This window comes from Diceros bicornis, chromosome 18 (assembly GCF_020826845.1).
Source record: "Diceros bicornis minor isolate mBicDic1 chromosome 18, mDicBic1.mat.cur, whole genome shotgun sequence".
NCBI lineage: Eukaryota > Metazoa > Chordata > Mammalia > Perissodactyla > Rhinocerotidae > Diceros > Diceros bicornis.
Genome location: NC_080757.1, coordinates 564,610 through 590,905, shown reverse-complemented (window position 1 = coordinate 590,905; position 26,296 = coordinate 564,610). Strand labels below are relative to the sequence as shown.

At 51.5% G+C, this 26,296-nt stretch overlaps 1 protein-coding gene across 8 annotated transcripts in view; it reads right to left on the bottom strand.

The window, feature by feature from the left end:
• Positions 1-26,296, bottom strand: part of MPRIP (myosin phosphatase Rho interacting protein) — a 140,906-nt gene that overhangs the window by 86,916 nt on the left and 27,694 nt on the right. For 7 of the 8 annotated variants that reach the window (XM_058559491.1, XM_058559496.1, XM_058559492.1 and 4 more), the window contains exons 2-3: positions 20,849-20,926; positions 18,850-18,915 (exon numbers count right to left, since the gene is read on the bottom strand). The exons of the other annotated variant lie outside the window; for it this stretch is intronic. In XM_058559491.1, the coding sequence (XP_058415474.1) occupies positions 18,850-18,915; positions 20,849-20,926 (144 nt within the window). The remainder of the gene's footprint in view (positions 1-18,849; positions 18,916-20,848; positions 20,927-26,296) is intronic. 8 annotated transcript variants of the gene reach the window in all.

Sequence of the window (26,296 nt, the reverse complement as noted above, 5' to 3'; positions counted from 1 at the left end):
GAATGAATGAATTCAACCTACCACGGTTTCCAAAGGTCTGAGGGAGAGAGTCATGGGGAAAACACTTGGTGTGGGGAGAAGGAAAGTATGACAGCACTACCGGGCCCTGGGATAAGGACAGCCTGAGCCCCAGATCTTCCTGATGGTATTTCTCAAGGCAGCCAGAATATCAGTTGCAGAACCTGTCCAGTCCATGACAACAAGTGTCTTATTGTTGCTGCAAGTAGGTGACGGGGCCCCATCAGTAAAGGGCTTATTCACTAGAAAGAGATTAGATAAACTGTCTCCCTCTAACTTTTCTAAAACAGCAGTCATCATTAACCCTTGTGTTTCCAACCCAAACAATCTGGAATTTCAACTATTTATGAAAGTATCTCTTCCTCATAAAAGGTGTTGAAGCTAATTATAGACAGTATATTTAATTCAGGATGCCATCACACATACAACCCCTAGCAGGCATGTGTGCATTCACTCTCAAACACGCACACACACACCCCCGCCAAGTACACACAAAGAGCTACATAGACCCAGAGACACAACATGACCCACACAGGACAAACCTGGGACAGAGAACAGAAGGGAACAGTAGCACAGAAACAGGGGTGGGGAGGCAGGAATGGCTTGCTCACACTGGAAACCAGCGCATGCTGCACCCCCTGTGCAGACCAATTCCTGAAACGCACACATCAGGGGGACCTCCAGCGAAACAAAGCCAACTGAACACAGCAGCGCGTTCAGCTTCGGGCTAAAACCCTGAAAAATGACCACAAAGGAATTTTTAAAAGGTATAAACTCTCAAGGACAAAACACTGCACACAGCAGTAGATGTGGGATATTAATTAAACCTTGGAACATAGAAAGTGACAGCATACATGGCAAGTGACTAAGTAGAGCAGAGGAAGCTTCTGGAGAGAAACCAGGAGGAAGCAGGCTGACACTGTCCGGGAACACCGGCAAGCTCAGGGCCTGGAGGCCTCGGGCTTCTCTGATGGAGAAGGCGAGGCCGAGAGCAGGAGGGCTGGTCAGCGCCTGTGCGAGGAGCAGTCAGACCCCGGGGGCCCAGCTCCGCCAGCAGCAACCAGGGGGTGCTCTCTGGAAAGGCTCTGGACTCCCCTGGGGGGAAGGAGGGGAGGAAGATCCCATGAAAGTCTGCATCCTGAAAGTTGAGGTCCCCTCAACTCCAAGTCCTTCTGCTGTCCACAGGTCCCTCTAGACTGGAGATGAGAGGACTGTATCTGGGGAAACCAACCAGCCTGAGAGAAAGACCTCCTAAAACTGGCATTCTCCATAGACTGAGATGAGAGGATTTGTATCTGGGGACATTTGAGGGTCCCCCCCAAAGTTGCCGGTTCCCTGCCTGACTGTCCTAGGGGCAAGGCCAACCAGTCACCCCTACATACACCCTGCACACACACAGTCTCCTTCTGAAATACAGATGCATAGCCAAGGGTCATCACTCATCTGACAAAGCCCAAGACCAAAACAGGCAGAAAAGGGAACTAAGAAGAAAGTGAGTCAGACTAGAGACAGAAGAGAATTTCAAAATAAGTGACATTATAAGAGAAAGTACAGCATCTATGAAGCATGAATAAGATGCTATAAAAAGGGATATAGAGAGAACAAAGGATGAGCCCTAAGAAACTAAAATATGATAGCGGGCATAAGAATCAGAATAAAAATAAGAAAACAGGACAGCTGGAATAAGAAACAGGGGGATTTAAGGCAAGGTTAATGAAATCTCAGGCGTGACAAAGCACTGCAAGAAGAGAGTAAAATTAGAGACTCTGTCCAAAAGAAGTGACAGCCAAATACTAGGAGTTCTATAAGTAAAGACCAGGGGAAATGAATCAAAGGAAATTACCAGAGGAAAAAATTGCAAGAAAACTTTCTGGACCAGAAGGACAAAATTTTGCACATGGAAAGGTACACAAGCTTCTAGCTCAATGAAAGAAAACAGACCCATATCAAAGCATATCTTCACGAAATTTTACAACTCAAGGGATAACGACAAGCTTCTAAAGTTTTCAGAGAGAAAATTCCATTCATTACAAAGGATCAGGAATCAGATCATTGTACCTGAACTTCTCAATAGCGATGGTGGAAGTTAAAGACAGAGAACAATGCCTTCAAAATTCCAAGGGAAGATTATTTCCAGCCTAACATTCTATAGCCGGTCTAGCTACCAGTCAAGAGTGTGAGCAGGAAAGGCATTTTCAGATAAGCAAGGTCTCAAAACTTCTTCCCCTGTGCCTTTCTCAAGAGGTTTCATGAAATGGAGAAGTAAACCAAAAAAAGAAAAGAAGAGATCGATCCTAAAACTCAGGAAGAGCAGGAAGGGAATTCCCAGAGTAATAGAAGGCAAATCCCAGGTCAAGAGCTACACAGCAGACCTGGAGAAGAGCCAGTCCAAATAGGAACAAGAGAACTAGAAGGCTCCACAAGCGATACTACCATGAAAACAATGATCACTGCACTAGGTACTTGCCAACACTAAGAGGAGTTCCATAGTCCCACCAAAAAGTTTAGAGTTCAATTAAGGCTAGTTAAATAGACAATCAAATAAATGAAGGGGGAAAAAGGCAATTATTAACTGCAGGAGAAACCAAAGGAAATATAACCATGGTTTACTACATGGCTTGAATGTGCACACTTTTTACATCGTCATTATAATTTAAAAACTCCTGATTCAATCCTAATATTAAATGTAATATAACTATATTGGTAGGATGGAAGAAGGATGAGAGAAGATGTGAGAGTGCGTGTGCCTGCACATACGTACGTGTTGAGGGGCGGGGGCGGGGTGGGGCGAGAAAGCCACGCAAGTCAAAAAGTAAATCCTATCTTACGGTGTACAAAATCTATAGATAATAAATAATAAAAACTCAATAAATAGCAGTATAAACGTGTTATTTACAAACACAGAGGTAAGTACTAGAATTCTCTAGTTACAAGAGTGGGAAACGGCCTCCTCTGAGAACAGGCTCAGGAGGAAGGGGAAAGGGTAGTGCACTCTTTTGTATTATAAGCGTTGTGGTTACAGATCTGACTTTTAAAACTATGTACATGTATTATTTTGAAAAAAAAAATTAAAGCCCTCACGATGCCTTTACAATTCCCATCCGGCCCATTTTCAGCCTTCACGTACGTCAGGCAGCACAGTAAGATCTCAGGGTAAATACTGAGTTCTAGGAAGAGAAACGGATATATAACCCAGCAAAATCCTGCCCCTCTGTTCCACCGAGAATATAAAATCACTTTCATGGGTCTGGGAGACTGATCCTGGGCCTCAGATCAACTTCTCGTTAGAGTGTGTTCATGTACGACTTCCTCAGTGGGCGAGGCCATCAGAAATAAAAGACGCTGGGTCCTCAGTCAAAGACCTCACCAGGGCAGTCCCTGGAGAAAAGGAGTTACGGAAAGATCATGTCTGAAGTTGTTACAGTTTGAATACTTGATTTGGGGGCTTAATATAAAGTTTAAATCAAATAATCGGATGTGTTCTAAAATTAGGCAGATGCTTTTCTCCCAGATGGGAAAAGGCTAAGAATATATGGGGAAAACCAAATCGGTAGCATGGCCAAAATTGCTACCAAGCTATCAATTGGATGTTCATATATGCTATTAAATCAAAAGGCTGAAGTTCTATACAGCAGACCTCTCCCCCTGCCATCCCTTCAAATCACTGCACAGGCCACCCACACTGCATCCTTTAGGAACAAATGCCTGCGACCTCTCAAATGGCTAGTGAATGGATGAATGAACAAGGAGAACAGATACATGCTCCCATGCCCATTCTTCTCTGCTGATAACTGGGCCTGCCTTTTCCCTCTGGGCAATGGTGACAGCCCTCCCCTGGCCTGCTCTCCTCGCCTCCACAAAAGCCCACAGCAATAGGATGAGGGGTCCCATCCAAGAAGATACCCTGATGTCCATCAACGTCACCTATATGAGCTTATGTCTTTCCCTACAGGGCCTACACAGAAAAGAAAGATAAAAATGGCTGAGTGACCCTAAGAGGAAACTTGCACTCCTCTTTCCCTGCTTTGGAAAGGCAAGACTTGTGTTTATTTCAGCAAGCTGAGAAGGAAGCTCGCAGGCCGAGAAGCCGGGCATGGTGATGTGGTCCAGTGGGCCAAGGGGAGCAAATGAAGAGAGAGAAAGGAGCACCAGGGGAACCTTCAAGAATTCCCACCAACCATGTTCGGGCCTCTCTGTCCCACACTGTCACCCTGGTAAGAAGAGAGGGAAGACCAAGGATTAGAAATGTACACCTATCTAAACCCAAGGCTTGAGGACAGGGCTGTAGTTTGTGTCAAATCAATGACAACCAGCATTTATCTGACGTAGATCCACAGGAGTTACTCTTTTTCTGATCCTTTAACACGAGCTTTCCACACTATTACAACAAGTCTCAGGATACGAGGCAGAGGAAGTTGAGTCTGGCTATATGGACAATGTAAGTTTAGCTGAAAACGGTGGCCCTGTGTGTCTGCCACACTTTGCATTGCACACACTGCCTATGCTCGGAGGAGGGAGAGAGGATGCCTTGGAGTATATGTTGGAAGAAAGCAATGAGATAACTTGGACAATCCAAAGAGAGAGCGAGAGAGAGAGCAAGCCCCAGGCAGGACCACATGAGGTATCTGGGTTATTTCCTGCTAAGAGCTCTGATCTGAAGCTCAGCCCGGCGCCTGCCCTCTCCCAGCGCAGGCCGCCACACATCACTCTCAAACAGTAAAACTCCATTTACAGTGATAGTTTGACCACACTTCCCTCTCCCAAATGTCAATGTTGACATAGAAACCATGCCCAGGTACACTGGGCCGGGCCTGACTGTTTTCCTAACCTGTCCTCACAGAGTGTGAATTGTGTTCTCTTCTGCATCTTGGAATGGAGGCCCCCAAAAGATAAGAAAGCTGATGTGTTCTCTCGACACACATGCCTCCACTCTCCTGCCCCAAGCCCAGGTCCACCACCATAGCCTCTCGCATTCCTCCTCCCTATCTTCACACCCTTAGCCTTCCAAGGGTGGGAGCCCCAGTGGCTTCCACATTCCTAAGCCAGGCAGGGCAGGAAAGAGGACTGTGAGCAACACGGCACAGTGAAGAGGGCCCTGGACAAGGACTATAACCACCACTGCATGCCCTGACGATGCAGTTACCCTCTGCCCACAATTACTGAGCACCTACTACAGAAGCGAGGATCTGCTGGTATAGAAAATATGGAAGTGTGTCTGTTTCTGGGTAGTTCACAGTTCATTAAGGACACTGCCCTGTTCACACACAATCTCAACTCCAGGCAGTGAGAGCCACAGCATGAAGGCAGATGTATCTCTGAAACATACTGGTGGGTGACCGTGGAGACCCCTCCTCCCTGCTGGTCCCAGTTTCCTCATCTGTCAAGGGTGAGGGCTGGACTAGAGGATGTCTCCAAGGGCCCTCCCCACACCACACGACATCTACCATTCCCCAGTCCCTTCAGATACAGCCAGAGCAGCCCCCTAAATCACTGGGACCAGAATATGTGGTGGTGCTGGTTGGGTCTCCTTCTGAGAATGTACTGGAAGTTAGGGCCAGGCACATCCTCCATACCCAGGTGTAAGTCAAACCTCACCCCACCCCAGTGGATTCTTCAGACATTAGCTGCCTTAGGGGAATGAGGAAAGGAGGCGGCCCAGCCCTTTACTGGCCCTTGTCACTTCTCTGTGCCAGCTGGGTAAGCTGAGGGCACTTCAAGCACCCAACAAGTAAGAGCAATCCAGCAGCTTTAGCAGCAGTCACTCCCCAGAGGTGTAAAGACTTCTGCTACCGTCTATCTTGACATACCAGAGCTCTCCAAATATTAACCAGGCAAAGCTCTGGAATCTCTGAGCCAGGAGGGGTGTCTGGGCCCCAGCTCCCGGTACAGGGACAGAGCTCAAGCAGCTCCACCCCCCCCCCCCGGGCCTTCGACCCATGGCTCGAGGCAAGAACCCCAGCTCTGCGGGCGGAAACCTCACCCTTGGGCAAGTTCCTGCTCTCCCCACGGGACCATTTTAAGGATTAAATGCAAACCCAGTGAGAGCAGCTCGCACTGTGATTGGTGCATGATTTCTTTTTACCTCTGCATTTATCACAGAGTCTAGCTGGTTCCAAAAAATGTACATGGCCACCTGGAGGAAGTAAGCCTCAGGCTTCTGCCCTGGTGACAGCCACTAAGCTCTTAGGACAGACAGCCTGATGCCACTGATAAGCCTCCGTGTACACCACTTTCCAGCCGGGGCTTGGGCCCCACAAAGCACTGTCGGACCACCATATTCTCACTGTTGACAGGGAGACAGGTACAACCCCCGCCAGTGGGTTCAGAGGAAGAGAAATGAACCACTCATCTTAGACTTTGCAGGGCAGCCCATCCACCGCCCTCCCACCCAGGCAGAGGTACAAAGGCAAGCCCAAAAGGAAGGTGACCTGAGGAGGGACAGAGAAGGTACAGCAGAAGCCGGGCTGGATTCAGTCCTCGAAGACCCTTCTCCTCTGCTCTAGGATTAGAGAGCTCCCGTGTGGCTGGACGTGGGTCACAGCTGGGACTGTACAAAGTCCTTCAAAGCCTCCATGGCTTTGAGGGAGTTTCTGTCCTCTTCCACCTGTGCTGTCCCACTGGTGCACCCTAGTGTCCCATTGGCTTGGTAAGCAATACCACTCTGGTTAGAAGCAAACACAGGGGCTGGCCCGGTGGCGTACTGGTTAAGTTCGTGCGCTCCGCTTCGGAGGCCCGGGGTTCGCAGGTTCAAATCCTGGGCACCGACCGACAGACCACTCATCAAGCAATGCTGTGGCGGCATCCCACATACAAAATAGAGGAAGATGGGCACAGATGTTAGGTCAGGGCCAATCTTCCTCACCAAAAGAAAAAAGTAAACACAAAACCAGTCTCCACAACAGACTCCTCAAGGACTAAACTGAGATTCCTCCCACCCCACCTCCTCCAGCAGGGCTGGTTCTGTGAGAAGGACGCCAGGAGGGCTGTCTGTGGCACCTTCCACTTTGAGGGGCTCGCCTCAACGAGCTGATTCAAGCCAGAGCAACAGTCAGAGCTCTGCAATCAGTCAGAGCTCTGCAATGCCAGTATCCAGGCTGCCACGAGGCAGGTAAAATCAGTTCTCTATTCCCTAACCCACAGAAGGGGCTGGTCCTTCCAGGTCCTTTCCCATGCTGACGGACTCACTCCAAAAACATGACAGCTGTGCAAGGAGGGAACATGGTGACACCAGGTGGGGTCTGTGCCATCAGGGACAATCCTTGGTGGCCCCATCTCTCTCCTTTCCATCTTCCATGTACTGCCTTTCTCCTTTCTCGTCCCCGGTGCCTGTCTCACGCCTGGCAGTGGCATCCATGGGCACTACTCAACCCTGCCCCAGAGCTGAGGAAAACGTGGGAGGGTAAGGAAGCAGCCACACCCTCTGGTCACAGGGAGGTTACACTTCTGCCAGGAAGGCGGATGGCCCTTCCCACTATCGCCTGGCCAGTCTAGGGCAATGCCACTCCAGCATCCCTGCTGTGAAACCTTCCGGGCAGTTGGCTAGCCCTTCTCTGTTTCCATAGCACTTTGTATTAGCTCCCTCTGATCAAACCCTCTGTGGCAGCTGAATAACGGCCCCAAAGATATCCACATACCAATCCCCGGAACCTGTGAAGGTTCCCTTAGAAGGCAAGGGGACTATGCAGGTGTGATTAAGGTAAGGATGCTGAGATGAGGAGATGATCCTGGCTTACCCAAGTGGGCCCTAAACGTCATCACAGTGTCCTCATGAGAGGGAGGCAGAGGGAGATGGACACAGAAGAGGAGAAGGAGATGTGACAACGGAAGCAGGGGGTGGTAGTGATGTGAGGAAGGGGCCACAAGCCAAGGAATGCAGACGGCCTCTGGCATCCAAAAAATGCCCCCGGAGCCTCCAGAAGAAGCCAGCTCTGCTGACTTTAGCCCAGTGAGAACGATTTTGGACTCCTGATCTCCAGAACTGTAAGAGAACAAATCTGCGTTGTTTTAAGAGACTAAGTTTGTGGCAATTTGTTACGGCGGCCCCAGGAAACCAATACACGTACCATGTTAGGTATTATTATCAGTACCCTCCCCCAGAAAGAACACCTTGAAGCTCACTTCTGACACACTACAGGCACTCAATAGATGTTTGCAAATGAACGACCCATCAATGTGCATGTGCACGTGGGCTGGACCAGTCCCTCAGAATAGGTTAGTACACGGTATAGCATGAAGGATTCCCCCTTCCTTAAGATACCTTCACCTGCTTACCATCATTTCTGAGATTCTACAGCAAAATCATTCCCTGGGTTCAGAGAGCTTTCCCGCCATAAAGAACATCCCCTTTCCTACCCTTCCCTGCAAAGAAAAGATTCTTCTGAAAAAGTGTTCTGTGGATGGGTGGGAGGGCAGGAGAGATTAAGATGCTAACATATTAAGCTGCCTACCCACAATTAATACCTTAAGTGGATTGGCTTACCAGACTGTTAGCACTACCCATTTCCCAGGAAAGTGCCACGGTCAGGCAGGGAGATGACAGTGGGGTCCAGAGTACGGGCAGAGAGTGAGGGGGCCTGAGAGGAAGGGTGCAGGGACCTTGCCCCTGGAGGACTTTGCAGCCTGGCTTTGTGCTGCCCAGCCCTGCATATGGGTGAGCGTGCATGTGTGCAAGCGTTGCACATGCACACATGATCACACTAGTACCAGTCACTTGGCTTTGTTTTTTCAATCCCAAATGTTTTCTGTTTCCCATTAAATGACAGTTCTTTGCCTGCTGCTACTTAACTAGTTTCCTAACCAATTATTCTAAGCTGTTCACTTTCCTAATACCTGAAGTCATTTCTCTCTCTGCAGGAGGGAGCCACCCAACCCATTATCACAAACGCTCACCCCACAGGCCACAGATGCAGCTGCCCCAGAGAAGTCCACCCACAGCTCTGAAGACCTATAGCAAGGGTGCCAATCACAGCCCATCCTCAGCTGCTGTCCCAGTGCAGCGCGAGGGCCACAGAAACCCCTCCACCCACTCAACAGACCTGCTGCTCCAACCACCCCCTCACCTCCTCCCATCACTGAGAGAGCTGTGCACACACAAACGACTGGACAGATGGCACTCAAGTGGATAACAGGACGTGGAACCATCTCAGCCCCCTCTGTTAATTAATTGCGGGGGTCCAGAAGTCTCCCCACTGCAGCTGTAGGCACAGTGGGGGAGGCAGAGGGAAGAACACGGGTATTTCATTATGGCTCACGGGCACTGAACACAGGCAGGCAGCTAATGACTATTTTGCTGTCCTTGACTCACCACTTACGTAACTGGGAAGGAAGGTAAGCACACTGGACGGTCCCAGTGAGACAGAAAGGCACTCACTGGGCAACTCGAGATTGCCAAATCCTCTCCACGTGGTCTGAAAGTCAAAGAAGGCGGATTCTCAGGCGGAAGCCATCTTAAAATGCTTACAACAGAGACTCCAGCACCCGAGTCGAGGCAGACAGCAGACCGCTTCCCCACCCGGTCAGCCAACACGCACCGAGCTTCTCCCGCACCTGGGTCCACTGTTTCACGCCCTGTCAACGCAGGCAAACCTCAGGCCCTGCCTCAAGCCGTCCGCTGTCCTGTAGAGGGAGACCCACAGGGAAATCAATGTCCTGGGGGTAAGGGACAGAGGAAAGAGGACTGCTTGTGTCTTCTCTCCGTTCCAGCAATGATTCAGGGTCCCCTGCAGCGTCCCTGCCCCACCTGGCAGGTATTTGTTTGTTCCCTTCTACCTGACCGTCTTTACCCACTCGTTCCTGCACGTCCTTCTCTAACTTCGTTCCCCTATGAGGCTTGAGGCTCCATGTAAAAGACCCCAATGCACAGAAGGTCTGCACCACCCCAGACTCAGTCCCGGTATGTAAAACAGTTAGCCCTTCCCTCTCCACCCACTCCACTCCCCAAAGGGCAACCCACAGGCAGCAGATCGGGACTGGAGAATCAGGGAACCTGGCTGCTTACCCCACACCTATTGGTTGAGTCCCCCTGGGCTAGTCTGTTATCCCCCTCCCCCACGCTGGGTTCCCCCACATAAAATGGAGGTCTAGACGGGGTCATCTCTGGAAACCCCTCTGCTGTAACCCTCAGTAGTCTGCTCTGTTCTTTGTCCAACAGCCCCACGATTAACCACTGGTAGCTTCTATCCCCCAGCTGTTCCACATGTGAGAAGTGTCACCTGGGCCAGCATGCAGAGTTGTAAATGACAAAAAAAAAGCCACCAGAGGCAGAACTCTGCACTTTCCAACAGACACACGCCTGTGTCCCCAAGCTCCTCCTCAACTTACCTAAAGGGGAGGGAAGAGGAGGGACTTAAAGTTTGGCCCCCTTTCCAAAGAAAAACATCCATACTGAAGGTCCCAGAGAGGCACAGGGAAGATGTCCCTGCATCTGCCCGCTTCATTCCAATGGGTGACATCTCCTGCATCACAGTGAATCAAACTTAAGGAAAAAAGGTGGTGGCCCTTGTAAGCTTCACCACTGACCCTCGACACTTGGGGGTTGCTGCCAGTTGGGAAGAGTTCACAATCCCACCTGGGTTCACCTATGCCATACTGTGCTCACTCACTTTAACATTTCAAAATAACTTACAATTGGCCCAAAGATGCTCTAAGGCAAAGTGGCCTGCAGGAAGCTCAGGCGCCTTCTCAGCACCCACCCCATATCCCGTCATCGACCCCCACTGGCGCCAAGACATCACCACAGACTCTCCCAGGACTGCACTAGCACCTCACCTTCCAGCCAAGGAAGCCCTGGCATCCACAACAGATATTTCAGATTATATTTTATCTTCACACACTTAAGAGTCAGTAAGGAAGTAATTGTTACATCATTCTTCCGAAAGAGGTGAGAACTATGTTCAGTTGTCACGATTAAGTAAAGATGGGATAAGAGACTCATCTAAGGCCCCTGTGTGCAGAAAACCAAAGCAGGAGAGGGTGAAACACCTCAACACCCTGGAATCACCCTGGAAGCACCCCTGGTTGGTCCATGATTCCTGAACACTGCCCAGCTGTGCCAACCCTGACAGCCAGCACACAGGACCCTGGCCCACTGAGTGGCCAGTGGCCCCCTTCCTGCCTCCCAGCTACTCTCCACTTTTCTGCACCAACACCAGCCCCTGCATAGGCCTCAGAGTTCACCTAGAAAGATGGGTGTTGTGCATGCATCAGCCAACACTGGCAAATGTTTAAAAAATAAGTTCATTATTTTGGAAAAATAAGTTAGTTAAATGGCTGACACAAGAAGAGGTGCCATGCCGGCGCAGGCACATAGACTGGGCCCTCAGGCACCCAGAAGGAGGTCCGTCCAGTGAGGGCATCCTCTTCACTACAGCTGGGGGCGGGGGGGAGGGGCGGTGAAGGAGGGGTTGGGATTATTCTACAACTTCAACCAAAGCAGCACCGGATTCTATCAGTTTTAAAACCTGTACGAGGTTCTGTGCAGAACCCCACTTGAAGACAGAGGTCTCCCAGCCTGTGTGTGACGGCACCCAGAGGCCCCAGGGCACATGGCTCATCCATGGGCCTTGAGGGTCATTTCCCTCTTTAACTGCCCCACACTGCTCTCGGGGCTAGCATAAGGAGGAAAACATTTCCAAATCCAGAATTATTGTTTAAAACTACCATTACTACGACAGCAAGCACAGGACTGGAGAAGAGCGGCTAAGCACGGAGAGGAGGAAGGAAACGCAGCTCACTGCAGGCCCAACAACCCCACAAGATTCCTATGGAGGGAAAACGGGCAGGAAGGGGGCTCGGCTCAAGACCGCTCAGCCATAAACAGAGGAACTGGTTTAAACCCACATTTACTGGACTCCCAAACCAACGGTCTCTCCCCACACTCCTCGGGCTCCGGCACCTTGACTCAACAGGCCTGCCTCCGTCCCCTGCAGGCTGAGCCCTGTGGAAGAGTGCAAAGGCCGGAGAAAGGCCGGACATGTGATCGATTTAAAAATAAATCTAAAAACATGAGACTAATCTGTAAAATATCTTCTCTGGCTCCCCATCCCGCCCCATCCTTTGAACATGAAGGTTCCCCACGACTGAGGAAGCTTCTCTGCCTCTCTGACAGGCACAGGGACTCCTCATTGTTCTGATTCCTACACACCTCTGACTGTATGTTCATACACCCAGACGACAGGCCTGAAGGCAGTTTAGTTCAACGAGCTTGAAGGCATAAGGGAAACTACCGTAGCTGCCAGTTTGTGGCTACAGACAAACCCAAGGGGCGGGCAAGATGCCGAGAGCCCAGCGTGGCCCTCGGCCAGCACCATCCCCCTCCCGCACATGGGCAGCAGATGCCAGCTGAGCCGGCCATCGCTAGACACACCGAAGGATGGGACCACTGGGGAAAAGACACCATCGTTCTCTCAGACGGCTTCTCATCTGCTTAGAAACCCCAGTTCTGTCACTCGTAAGGTGAGCGACCCCATGATCTCTCTGGGCCTCAGGTTCTTCATCTGTGAAATGGACATAATATCCATCAAGCCATGTCATTGCAAGGACCGCATTAGAGATCATGCCTGAAGAGCCAACACAGAGCACCGGGCAGAGCATGCTGCTCCTCTCCAATCTCCATGACAAGCAGGAAGGTGGCCAATGCCCCCTCTTTCCTCCCAGAAGACTTTGTGACTCCCTGACCACCCACTGCCTTGAAGAGCATGCACATCATCCTTTTGGAGAGCATGCCACCATGCTACCAATGAATCAGACACATCGGCCTGCCGAGGACAGCCCCAAGCGAGGGGGAAACAAAGCCAGAGCTAAAAGCTGGGCTTCTCAAATGTTGGTGCCTCCCTGAAAACCACAGGGAGTGGCTATCTCAACTGTGGATACCTGGAACTTGCCCTCAGGATATTCTTATGAAGGGGCACGTCTGCAGAACGATGCAATGGGGGACCAAGGGCTCGGCTGAATGGAGGAGAAAACCTCAAAGACAGGTCCTAGAGGCAGGAGAGCCGAGCTGTGCCGTGCCTCCTCCGTGCTCCTACGGCCCTGGGCGTTGTGCGCTACTCAGGGCTTTGAAACAACACCAGAAGTTGCCAAAACTCATCAAGAATGAAGTGGGCTAAGATCCTGAGATCAAAGCAACCTCTGGGATTCCGTCCTGCAGGAAGCAAACCCCTAAGGAGCCAGAATCCCAACCGGCTAACACTCAGCATCCTCTGAAGAGCACTCAGACCAAGCCCATCGCTTCACCCACGAGCACAGACACCCAGAGTAACTTCCCTGGCTGGACCTTCACAAACTATGGGGCTCACAAACCCACAGATGCCCCAGAAAAGGCACATACCCAAGAGCTAAAGGTGTTTTCCCTATTATGTCTGGAGATGTGAACTGAGCTGAAGGTCCTTGGCAGCATGGCCCCTACAAAATCATGCAGCTCTGGTCTGTCCTCATTCCCAAGGCAGAGGAGGGCGAGAGGCTCACACAGCAAAGGGCAGCCCTCAAGACCACAAACCTGCCTCGGAAGCAAGCGCACAACCTCTCCACAGTTTCCACGCAGGAGAGTCCAGGGTCAGGTTGTTTCAGAGCAGACAGGGCTCAAGAGCATTAGACCCACCACAATTTTTTAAAAAAGGAAGAAGATTCTGACACATGCTCCAACATAAATCAACCTTGAAGACATGATGCTGAGTGAAATGAGCCAGACACAGGACAAACACTGTATGATGCCACTGATATGAGGAACCTAGAGTTGTCAAAATCATAGAGACAAAAAGTAGAATGAATGGTGGTTGCCAGGGGCTAGGGGAGGAGCTGGGGAGTCAGCGTTGAATGGGGACCAAGTTTCAGTTCTGCAAGATGAAAAGAGTGCTGCAGATGGATGCTGCGCAACAATGTGAATGTGCTCCATGCCACAGAACTACAGAACTGTACTCTTAAATCGGTTAAAATGATAAATTTTGTTACATATATTTACCATAATTAAAAACCCCCACAGCTTAGACCATCCTTTTGCCTGGCTTCCAAGAAGGAAAAGGAAAAGAGCATGAAAGCAAGAGACCAGGCTGCCCGAGCTCATAGGGGCAGCCCCACCGTGGAGCCTCAAAGCCCCAGGGCCCAGCGCGCTCCACCTGAGACTCGGGGCCCCGCTTCCCCTTTGGACCTGGTGCTCCTCCGGGAAAGCCTTCTAGTGACGTTTGGGCTCTGCTGACGCCAACACCTTAGCTTTATGTCAGTCCCCAAAAGCTCAAGGAGAAGTGGCAGCATCTGGTACAACAATGGGCAGATCAATGGGCAGATCACACAGAACAGAAGAGGAGAGAGGCAGCAGTTCAGGTTTCTAGAGTCTCCACTTGTCCACTCCTGAAAAACCAGAGGCCCAGCCAAAGTGCTCAGGCTCCCACTTGTATGTGAGGCTGCCCTGAGCCCACCTCACCTCAGCTTGCATTTGGGAAATTTCCTTTTTTGGGAATTTGCCTCTCCTCCACACCCACCAGTTACAGGGTATGTGGGTGTATCGAGAAAGAAATTTCCCAAAAAAGGAAAAGTGATTCCAAAGGTTAGTCCCATCTCAGAGTCTCCCGGAAGAGAAAGGCAACAGTCAGTCCCTGGAGCGGGACTAGGCCTGAAGGCCCAGACCGAGCAGAAATCCCCAAGCAGAAAGGCCTCTCGAAGTAGCCCTTGAGGCAGGCACCAATCCAGGGACAATGGTCCTCCTCCTCCTCGGGGACCTCCCGATAACCATCGTGTCCCTCTCCTGTCCCAGCCTGGGGACACACACACACAACCTTCCCCACTCTGCTCTCCGGAGCCCTCTGGAGGGCGTCCTCCCTTCAGCTGAGGAACGACTAAGAGCCACGACGCGCAACACACCTACCCCCTCTCCCAGAGGCACCCCAAGTCCTACCTTCTCCCCACACTGAGCGCAGAAATTCTGCAGCAATGTCTTTATGAAGCTTGGCAGTTCAACTCAACAAATATTTACTAAGTTTGTGCCACCCAAGCCCAGGCCAGACAATGCAGAGAGATACCAAGAATTATCAGAGGGCCCAATAATGAAAAAAAGTCACAATCTAGTTGGTAAGATAACATTTAAACAAATGAAAACAAATAGTAATATTGTATAAAAGTCAAGCAACAATTTGAAACAGATTGTAACTAAGTGTTAAGGACACAGCCCAGCCATAAAATGTTACAATTTATTACTGCAGTAGATTAGCTCGGGAGGGATGGGTGGTTGGGAAGTGGGGAGCTGTCTCCTTCAGCCAGCCTCTCCTCAAGTGCAGCCCAGATGCTTCCTTCCTTTCCTCACAGGACCTTCCTAGTACAACAGGGAGCTAAGCTTGTCACGAGAGGTAGGATCAGAAAGGTAGGATCAGCAGCAGCTACAGGCTGCTCAGAGCTGCTGCTCTTGGAGACCAACCCCAAGATGGGGCCATTATACAGGCACGGTGGTCTGAGCACACTGCGGGGAGTGAGTGGTACCGACATGTCCCCTGGGTAAAGCACACATAAGCAGTTCTGCTAGCCCTGTGGTTGTCTGACGTGCAGGGACACCCCACAGAGCCTCCTGCACACCTGGAATAGGCCCACCTCTATTCCACGCCTGGCACTTACCATACCAGCCAGCAGGCTAACCCTGCACCATCACCCTCCTCACTCCCAGAACTCTGACAGGTGAATCCTTCCACACCTTTTAAGAACGGGTGACAGTAAGTCAAACTTATGTTTTAATTTTTAAAAACAAGAATAATGTAAATAAGCCACTGACCAGATCACGCAGGGTTCTCAGCCTCGGCACTGCTGTCATTTGTGACTGGATCATTCTGTGTTGGGAGCGGCTGTCCTGTGCATTGCAGCATGTTGAACAGCATCCCTGGCCTCGACCCACTGGGTGGCAATAGCAACCCCCTCCACCCTACACAGTTGTGGGAATCAAAGACGACTCCAGACATTGCCACATGGCCCTGGCAGGCCCAATGGTCCCCAGTTGAGGGTCAGAGCTCTACTTCTAGGTACTCAAAGAGAAAACTTCCAGCATGGCTGGAATTCAGTTCACACACGAGCCTGCCTGAGAAGTTCTCCTGCTCCGGGTCTCAGGACCCTGCTGGCCAGGTCAAGGTGGGAGTCGAGGCTTCAGGAAAGCTGACCTCTGGGTTGGAGCTCCAGGATTCTGAACTGGGCTCATCCGGGGAGCAGCCATGAAGAACAAGGCCTGATGCAGACCACTGGGGTGGGAGAGGCCCCTCCAGCCCCAGCAAGAAGGAGCCTGCCCGCAAGCCCCACAGCAATGGCCATGACGCTGGCCACGGGGCAGCTGGGAGCCACCTGCCTCCTTCACCCAGCCTCTCCTCAAGTGCAGCCTTTCCTCATAGGAGCTTCCTAGTACACCAAGGAAAACCCTCACGTGCCTGAAATGCTGCTTTAAAGGTGTTTCAATGCAACTGCCACTGTTTTTTTCACTCATAGAAATAATGCCACTTTATTCCCTGCATCTGCAGTGTACCTGCACCACCCAGTCTGGGCAGATCAGCACTAACTGGCTCACCACTTCAGTCTCTTCAGCTCCAAGATCATCTGACAGAAAGAGCCCCGTGGCCCAAAACTCTCAACTCTAGTCATCCCCCACCAATGCCCTCTCTGCAGTCCAAGTTCTTCCAAGGGCTTCTTTCTCTTCCCATCACTGGCACAGTCCCACCTCTGCCCCAGCAGCACATGAAATAATACTCAACCAACATCCAGGTTGCTGGGAGACCAAAATGTACTGCAAGGTGTCAGTGCTCACGGCTCAGCAGCCTCGGTTATTTCGGAGCGGCTCTTGGGATGCAGCATGTGCTCTGCATTTGTGTCGCCTCAAAGGCGTCCCCAGTAGCGACCCTCTTTGTGCTTGTGCGACCGAGCTGAAGGGAATAATGGATTGTGCTGGACTCCAGTTAGACCCAGAGAAAGATTTCCTGACCAGAATAATCAGTCTCCAAGGAAAGTCCAGGGAATTCTGTTTTTCGGGATGGTTCATGGCCCAGCCCAGCCTGGATGCAATCCAGTGACCTCTAGGGCTCCTTCTCTACCGTAAGTCTCTGTGGGACTTCAGAATGGGGCAGCCAGGCACAGGGAGGACAGAGTAAACCTTAACATTCGTAGAAGCCCAGCTCCCACCCCAGGGCTACTCCTCACACGACAGACAGCCGAGTGGGGAGAACATAGAGGGGCAGCGCTGGGTCTGCCTCCAGGCCTGCTTCCTCCCTCAAAGGAACTGAGGGTCCAAGTGGTGCAGTTCCCTGCTCCCATCTCCAGGAATTCTAGCACCCCACTGGCACCCACCTCCAACCCAGTTGCCTCAAACTACTCTGGACCACAGGTGTTTCCAGGGCAAAAACCCTCTGTGGCCCATCCACGTTGTACAAACATGCTCACCAGAAAGAATGAGAAGGAAGAAAATTCTTTTTAAGAAGGAACCAACATGGTGATAGTCAACATAGAACTGGGTATCATACCTATTAATTCCATACCTAGATATCACACTCATTAGTTCATCCCAGAAACTAGAGAAAGCATCACATCACAAAGATTAGGACCCACATGTGGAAATGACCCACTTATGGCCTATTCACAGGAGCTTTAATAACCACCCTAAAATACAAGTGTCCCAAAAGTCTACAAGGTCCTTGGAGAGGATGGTCATCTCTACTCACACTTCCAGAACCCTGCTCTCACCTCTGCAGCAAAGAAATGATCTCTGCGTGGGCTGGGGTCAACCCATTTTACGTGGTGTGACTACATTTTTTAGGACACTCCCAATTTCAAAATGCTGCCCACATGAATGCACACATACACTCACACACTCAAAAGGAACAGGAAAAGGGGCTCAGATCTTCCCTCGTCAACCCTTTATAAAGCTTGGAATTCGGTCATACTTCAGATTAGTTAGGAGAGACCAATCTCCTTCAGAGAAAAAGTCAGGAGACGAAATGGAGGGAAAAAGAAGAAGCCAGAACATTCTACCCAGTTGGTTTTCAAATTTGCCTCTGGACCAACAGCTATAAACACTCGCCCAGCCCAGCAAGCAGGAAGCAAACCAGGTTAAGTAGCAGAGCAGGAAGAAGCCCACATGCCACAGCTTAGTGAACACTGACCCCATGACCAGGAGGCCTCTGAAGATGGAACGGGGCGAGCAAGACCAAGCCCAGCAACAGAACTGAGAGGCAGTCCTGGGATTATGGTGCGTGAATGTGCGTGTGCTCGACCTCCACACGCACGCCCGGGGCCAGCCCAACATCTGCCCCGCAGGTCCACGGCCTACTCCACTTTGCTCTACCTAGGAGTGCTCTGGGCAAGTCCGGTTCCTCTCAGCCTCGAACAGAAGTGCCTTCCTTCCTCACTACTTACTCTCACCATGACCACTGAAGTGCCTCAAACTAAAGGTCTGGGTTCTAAAGGCCATCTCTACCAGCTGCCACAAGTTCTTAAAAAATTCCCGGCTCCCGGGGCGGGCCCTGTGGCGTAGCAGTTAAGTGTGCACGCTCTGCTGCTGGCAGCCCGGGTTTGGATCCCGGGCGTGCACCGACGCACCGCTTGTCCGGCCACGTTGTGGCAGCGTCCCACATAAAGTGGAGGAAGACTGGCCAGATGTTAGCCCAGGGCCAGTCTTCCTCAGCAAAAGAGGAGGATTGGCAAATGTTAGCTCAGGGCTGATGTTCCTCAGGAAAAAAAAAAAAAAAAAGAAAAATCCCTGCTCCCAAACAGAAGCCCAAGTGAGAGCACACAGCTGCTGTGCTCACAGACAACACAAATGAAGCCCCGCCGAGGGGCCTGGCAAAGGCTGGAGACGGGGAGTGGGCAGAGGACACTCACCATCTCGTCCAGGGCATAGCGCAAGAGGCCGTGCTCGTAGAGGATGAAGAACCGCCGCTGCCATTTCTGCAATGGAGCACAGAGTGGGTGTTAGGAGGGCTCTGGCCCCGACCTCCACTTGCTGGATCCCTGTGTCTGACAAACCCGTATTTAAGGCATGCTGGCTCCATAGCTTCCACTGCTGGGGCAGATGGCACGAAAAGAGAGACCCATGGGGAAGAATGGCAATCTGTTAGCCAGCGGAGAGGCCCAACCACCTAGTGTGATTCCACATAAGTTACTGAGATTTAATAAGACACCTGGTTTATTTTAATGTGCAGGAGCAAAGATGACGTCTTGGTCACCTTTTTGTATTTTTTATGTACCCAGCACAGAGCTTATCATGTCATATGTGTCAATAGTTATTTGACGAATTATCTGACATGATATGGGCTGACCTGAGAATGCCAGGCACTGACTCTCCACTTCTGAAAAAATCCGGGAAACTGCTATAAAAGGGTTGTTCCAATGATCCACAGAGACGGGAGACAGGGAAAAAGACAGCCGGGCTCCAGGGTTCACTGAGCAGGAGTGAGCTAACAAAAATCAAAACTGAGAAAGAGCAAGACCAGCAGAAATGACTCTGATGTCCAGGGAGGGACCCCTCTCTACTCTCCACCCAAAGGCCAGGCTGCTGGGGGCCAATGGTGGGCCAACAGCACTGGCAGGAGAATAACAAGGACCATGAGGGCATATGCCTTCCTTTGGGCGTGGGGGGGGGTGGTGCGGGGCGGCATGTCTAGAACGTGAGACTGTTGGTCCCTGAATCCCAAAGATCATTATGAGGATCCATGACCTATTTTCAACATTTCAAAAAGCCCAACAAAATTCATACTTTTCTGGCAATAAGGCCACAAGAACGAACTAAAATACCGTGTCTCTGCCTAGGGCCAGAATTATATCATTTATAATAATGATTTTCCCATCAGAAGCTGGAAATGGCAATTCTGTATGACCTAAATATAAAACAGAAAGGGGACTGCTCCCTGGTTACTGCAGGCACCGGAACAGTCACCCCTGTGGTCCTCCCACCTGGGTGCAGGAACAGGACACTCAAATGGCCTTGCAAACGACCTGCAGAGGGCTGAGTCCACCTTTGGTGTCCAGGGAGAAGCTATGTGGACTCCTCAAGAAACATTTCCAAGGCTCCTATCTGTTGTCTTTAAAGTCAAAACCCATTCCAGAAGGAATCCTGAAGACCCTACATACAACACAGGGTCTGTGGGGTACTGTGGCCCCCACCCCAAAGTGTAGCATTCAGGCTGGAGGCAGCAGAGACCAAGAGGCAGGGCAGAGCTCTCCGGGGGAGCAGGGAATGGGAAGGGAGCAGAGCTGGAGCAATTTATAGGGTACAGGTGGTAGCACTTGGAAGAGAGCCCGTGGAAAAGGAAAGCACGTGTTTTAATTGGAGTCAAATCCAAAGGGGTTCCCTGGCAGAGGAACAAACCACTGGGGAGGGACAATGCTGGTTTGACCATCTCACTGTTCTCAGCAGCCTGTGCACAGCAGGGACCCACCCTGGGCTGGGGTGCCCAGGAGAGATGAGGCAAAAGCAAAGTTGGCCCTCGAGACCCTCATCCCTTCTCTACGCTCATTTGCTGAGCCCCTAGCTGGAAGGACTGGAGGGAAGGAGGGAGCTGCAGGAGGCAGGGCCTTGGCACTGAAGGAAATGGGAGCCTAATCAGCATGATGCCAACATTTGCTGAACTGCTCTTTTGCCTTTTCCATTTAACTGTTTCTAGAGTTACGCTGACCCATGAAGCGGGTGGCAGGCACCATGTAAGAGTATCTCATTTTGAAGGAAGGACCTCAGCTCACCAAATGGGGGTTCCCTGCTGATCCTGCCATCCCATAACCCACTGTTCAACTCCCCATCTCCCTCTTCCACTCTGTCAATCTGCCCTTAGATGGGCCCCTCTCCAGTCCCTCCCACCTTGAGAATTCACTCTGATGCCCTTACCCGAGACCGATGCACTGGGTTGTCAAAGTCGGTCCCATCTGGAGCCAGGAGCAGCCAGCCACCATAAATGGGTTTTGCCTGGAGGAGGAAAAGGAGGCAGGTCATCACTGGCCTTGGACCAGAGAGAGAGAACAGGTTCAACAGTCAACTTAAGGACAAGCACTCTCTGGAAACAGAAGTCAGCTCTGCTTAGCACACTCCCTGCATCTCATTCCCCAGCCACAAGCTGAGCCTCCAAGAAAGATGTCTGACAGCAAGAAGCTCGTGGGAGGTCTGCAACATCTGGTGTGGAGAGGAGAAAGCAAAACGCAGCGGGAGTCTGGAAAACTGCAGAGCACAGGAGCTCCTGGGAAACAGAGGCCTCCCTCAAGCTCCTGATCGCGCCACCAAGACCAGAAAAAAATGGCCTTTTCTTCAATAACCATGTGAGTGCCAGCATGTGCCAGGCACTAGGTATATCACGTGAACAACACAGTCAAAAGCCCTCATCCCGACGGCACGATGCCGGGCCTGGGAGAAGAGACACCGCTTCAGCGATCACGGCCAGCATGGGCCAAACCACACCGACTTCCTGGTTGTATGACCTGGGCTGAAAACTCTCTGAGTTTCAGTTCTCCCCCTTGAAAGGTGACGGTGATGATAATTATATCTACACATAAGTTACACACAAAACTTATGTGAGGACTGAGGAGACAATGCAAGTAAAACAAAGCACAGGAACGGAAAACGGTGCAGCCACTGCAGAAACCAGTCTAGCCATTCCTCGAGAGGTAAACCAAGAGTTCCATATGACCCAGAATTCTACTTCTGGGTATACACACCCAAGAAAATTAAAAGCAGGTGCTCAAATAAAAATGTGGATGTGAATGTTCACAGCAGCACTATTCACAATCACCGAAAAGTGGAAACAGCCCCAACGTCCATCAGCAGATGAATGGATAAACAAAATGCAGCCATCCACACAATGGAATCTTCTTCAGCTACGAAATGGCATGAAGTGCTGACTCACGCTATCACATGGATGAACCCTGATATTATGCTAAGTGAGAGTAGACCCAAAGACCACATACTGCATGGTTCCATTCATACGGAATGTCCAGAAGAGGCAAATCCATAGATGCAGAAAGCAGATTAGGCGTTGCCACAACACGGAGGGAGCGGGACTGGGGAGTGACTGCTAACGGGTATGGGGTTTCTTTTGGGGTAACAAAAATGTTCTGGAATTAGACAATGGAGATGGTTGTACGACCTTGTGAATATGCTAGAAACTACTTTGTAGTTTAAAAGGTGAACTTTAAAAAGGGTGAATTTTACAGCATATGAATTATATCTCAAAAAAATTGTAGGAGAAAAAAACACTGAACACAGTGTCTGGCCTATAAGTCCTTAATACATGTTAGCTATTATTATATATTTTTTTATATCCGAAGAGCTTCCCTCCCCCAGGACCGTGGCAGTAGGAGCTCAACATGAGCTAAAAGATCTGGACAGTCACTCTGGCTCCACCTCCCTTTCAGCCACACCCAGCTGGAGAAAGGGCTGGAAAAGGTACAACCAGACCAATTTATCCACTACCCTTTGGAGGGCAGTACCACAAATTAAAACCCAAGCCCTCTGCCTGCTGTTTACACACAACAGACTGATCTCTGGGTAAGCCTTAGGGGTTCTCGTAACATGCTTTTTATTCAACACTCTCCAAACTGGGAGGCCCTGTCACACCACCTCATTTGATAGCCATGGAATCTGTGACTCAGAGAGGAAAGGTCATTTGCCAGAAGTCACACAGCATCTGCCAAGAACTCTCTTTTCTTGGCTTCCGCAGGGTCCTCAAGGCCCCCCAGGAAAGCAATGGCTTTTCCCCATTAATGTGAACAGGGCATGTAAGAGGGCCTTTGGGCAAGCGGTATTGAGTGGGCTGAAGGAAGGAAGTGAGAGACTGGCTGTGATGGCACACGAGAGTGGGTGCTGGCAGGGAGCCAGGGCGAGAGGGACACGACCTAGGAGGGCCATGGGTATGTGAAACGAAAGTCTGCCTGGGAAAGCAGAAGCAAAGAGAGTAGAGGTCTGTTTTCTCAGCAAACGCCGGCAGCGCCCAGCCATCCCCTAGGCAGGCAAGCACAGTGGGCCTCTCGCCCACACCACTCAGGGATTCACACACTTATCAGACACCGTCACAGCCCGCACGCAGGATGGAGAGGTCAGCGCCGGGCAGGACAACTCCCTGCGTGTATCCCGGGCCAGGTGACTTCCCCACCTCACCTCTCGACCTGCAGTCCCTGACCTGCGACGCGAGGAGGTCAGACCATAAGCCACGCCCCCTCCACTCCCGTCTAGCTTTCGTGGCACACCGTCCTCCCAGTCCCCGGCTGCAGGGCTTCTGGGCGACTTCACATTACCAGCCGCATCTATTGCCCTTTCCCCAAAAGGGGCAGCCGGAGACCCGAGGGCCGGCACAGGTTTCCCCAGAACCCAGCCCCGGTCTCACCCAGCCCACCCCCGGTGTCCGTATTTGCCCAGCAAACATCCACCCAGCCTACCGTGGGCACAGCCTCCACGCGCTGCACACCAGGGAGCCTGCCACGACCCACCTTGGGGGCCATGACTTCTTTACACAGATCACCCCAAAGGAGACCCTTCCAGGTTGGCAGGTTGTACCGAAAGGTGGTAAGGCCAGGTCAACAGAGGGCACAGGGCCAGACATAAGTGCTCTGGGAGGAGGAGCAGGCTGGGAGGCGGGTAATGTTCTATCAAGAGCATTTACCAAGACAAATCCATAGTGACAGAAGGCAGATTAGTGGTTGCGTAGGGCTGGGGGGATGGAAGGATTGGGGAGTGATAGCTAAGGGGACAGGGTTTCTTTCTGGGATGATGAAAATGTTCTAAAATTGACTGTGATGATGGTTGCACATCCCTGGGAATATACTAAAAATCATCATATTGTACAATTTAAATGGATCAACTCTATGGTATGTAAATTTTATCTCAATAAAGCTGTTAAAAAAATCATTTACCAAGGCCTGTGTCAGGCAGCGTGGAGGCAGAGATAAATAAGAAACTGCTTCTACCTTCATGGGTTCACAGTCCAAAGGAAATGTAAACTCAAGAGTCCTCCTCCCAAACCTAAGGAAGCCAAATCTGAGGAAGGCCTGGGGGGTCACTATATAAGCTTTCAAGTGATTCTGCCCCCACAGTCAGATTTGGGAAGCTTCACTCAAAGAGACAGGGACAGGGCCAGCCCGGTGGCATTGTGGTTAAGTTCGTGCGCTCCACTTCAGCGGCCCGGGGTTCGCAGGTTTGAGTCCCGGGCAGGAACTTACGCACTGCTCATCAAGCCACGCTGTGATGGCGTCCCATATACAAAATAGAGGAAGATGCGCACAGATGTTAGTTCAGGGCTGATCCTCCTCAGCAAAAAGAGGAGGACTGACAATGGATGTTAGCTTGGGGCCAATCTTCCTCACCAAAAAAAAAAAGAGACCGGGACAAAGGTTCCAAAGGGCAATGACCCAGTCCATTGGTTTGTAGGAAGAAAGCTAGAACACGCCAGACACAGAGGTCAAAGGGAGAGCAAGACGCAGCAGGCCTGACGGGGTAGCAGGTGGGGCAGGGAGCCCCTGGAAGGGTTGACTTAGTGCCTGCAGCTGGATGACGAGAACCTCCAGATGTCTGCTGTGCAATCCTGTCATCAGGAGACAGGAAGGTACCTGCCACCCTGCACACCATCCAGGGGAGCAAACGACCGTGAAGGAGGTAAGGACCCGCAGCCCCACACACAGGAGGTGGCCTGAGGTGGAGAGGACTCTGGGCATGGGCCCAGCTAAAGCAAAGGCACAAAGGCAGGAACGACTGCGTCTGTGGGGCTGGTAAGGAAGGCGCCAATCTAACCGTGCAGAGCAGCTCCTGCTGCTTCCCCCCCAAACCTCCTCAGTGCTCTTACTGACAGCACCCAGACTCTCAGCCTTCAGCAGCCTGGAGAGGCGAGCACTGGGACACCCCACTCTTCAGCTTCCTCCTGCTCGGACAACCTGCGGTCCTGACCCGGCCCCCCTGCCCCCGGCTCAGGCTGAGAAAGGCCCCAGGAAGTGCCGCTGCTTCTGCCCCCATTTCTCAGACTGACTACAAACGCCAACAGCAGACCCGCCGTGTCGGTGAGAGGCGCCTAGCAGAGCTGCCATCCCCATGGGACCAGAGGCTCACGAGGCGTCTTGCATGGCAGCATTCCTCCCTTCACGCGGTGTCTCCTTCCCTGGGGAGTGGCCTTGGACAGGCCCAAAGGCATTCTCTTCCTGAGAGCCCCAGAATAACGGACACATAGACTTTGAACAGACAACCCGGAAGGAAGCTGGCGCAGGGCAGCGTGTCTAGAAACGCCTAGTGATATGGGAGTTTTGTTGTTGTTTTCTGACTGGGCGGCTGGGTTTCTTTCTTTGAGGCGGGAGGGGGACAGGAGCAGCAGGTGTCTGTCGTGGATACTAAGGATCTGAGCTGTCAGGAACCCAAGGATACAACTGAGGCCTGTTCCAAACGGGCCGCCCCAGAGGACGCACACTGGTCCAGACCCCACACAAAAGTCACCACCCGAGAGGGTCCCCTGAGCTACTTCCCTTCCAATTAAACTCAGCCTTCCCCCACAGACCCAAGAAACCAGAGGCTGCACTTCTGGCTGGTCTCGGGGAAGAGGTTGCTGCTGGCCCGGGCGCGCTCCTCAACCCAAAGCCCTCTCGAAAACGGTTACCTGAAACTCTGCTTCCTGGAAGATGGGGGAGACATAATTTTCCCTATTCCTCCTACTAAGTACAAATAAAACCCCGGACGTCGTATATGAGACAAACCTAAGAAGACCGTGAAAGGTGGAGAGAAGAAGGCAGGCAGGCTGGAGACCTCGGGACCTGAGAAACGACACGGAGGTACGGGTTTTCTTTTTGCCTCGTTGGCCCAGACTGGGGGACAGTCCTGGGGCTGCAGGAGCCGGCAACCTGGGAGTGCCAACAGGCAGAGACAGAAAAAGCCCCAATAAGAGCCCGCTCTCTCTGCCGCAGAGCCAGGCAAGGGACAGCCGGGTAAGACAGAAATCTCTTAGACAATAACCACTCTACTCCAGCGTCACCCACAAAACGACGCAGCCCCACTCCTACCCCCACGAGCAAAGGCTAGACTTCCACCTTGCCAGCTAAGAGGTGCCCGAGCATCCCTGCCAGGGAGGTGTCAGGAGGCCAGACAGGGATCTGGGACTTTTATCCCCAACCAGCAGTCACAAGGCCCCTCCCTCTCCCTGCTGCGGTGATGTCAGAGGAGGGCATGGGGGGAGATGAACTCCCACCTCCCCTGGCAGCAACAAGAACCCCCCACCTCAGGTATCTATGGAGGCCAAGTGGGGAGCCTGGACTTTGACCTCCACCTGAAAGTAAAAGGCAGTAGTCCCCCTCCCCCTGCTGGAGCAGTGTCAGA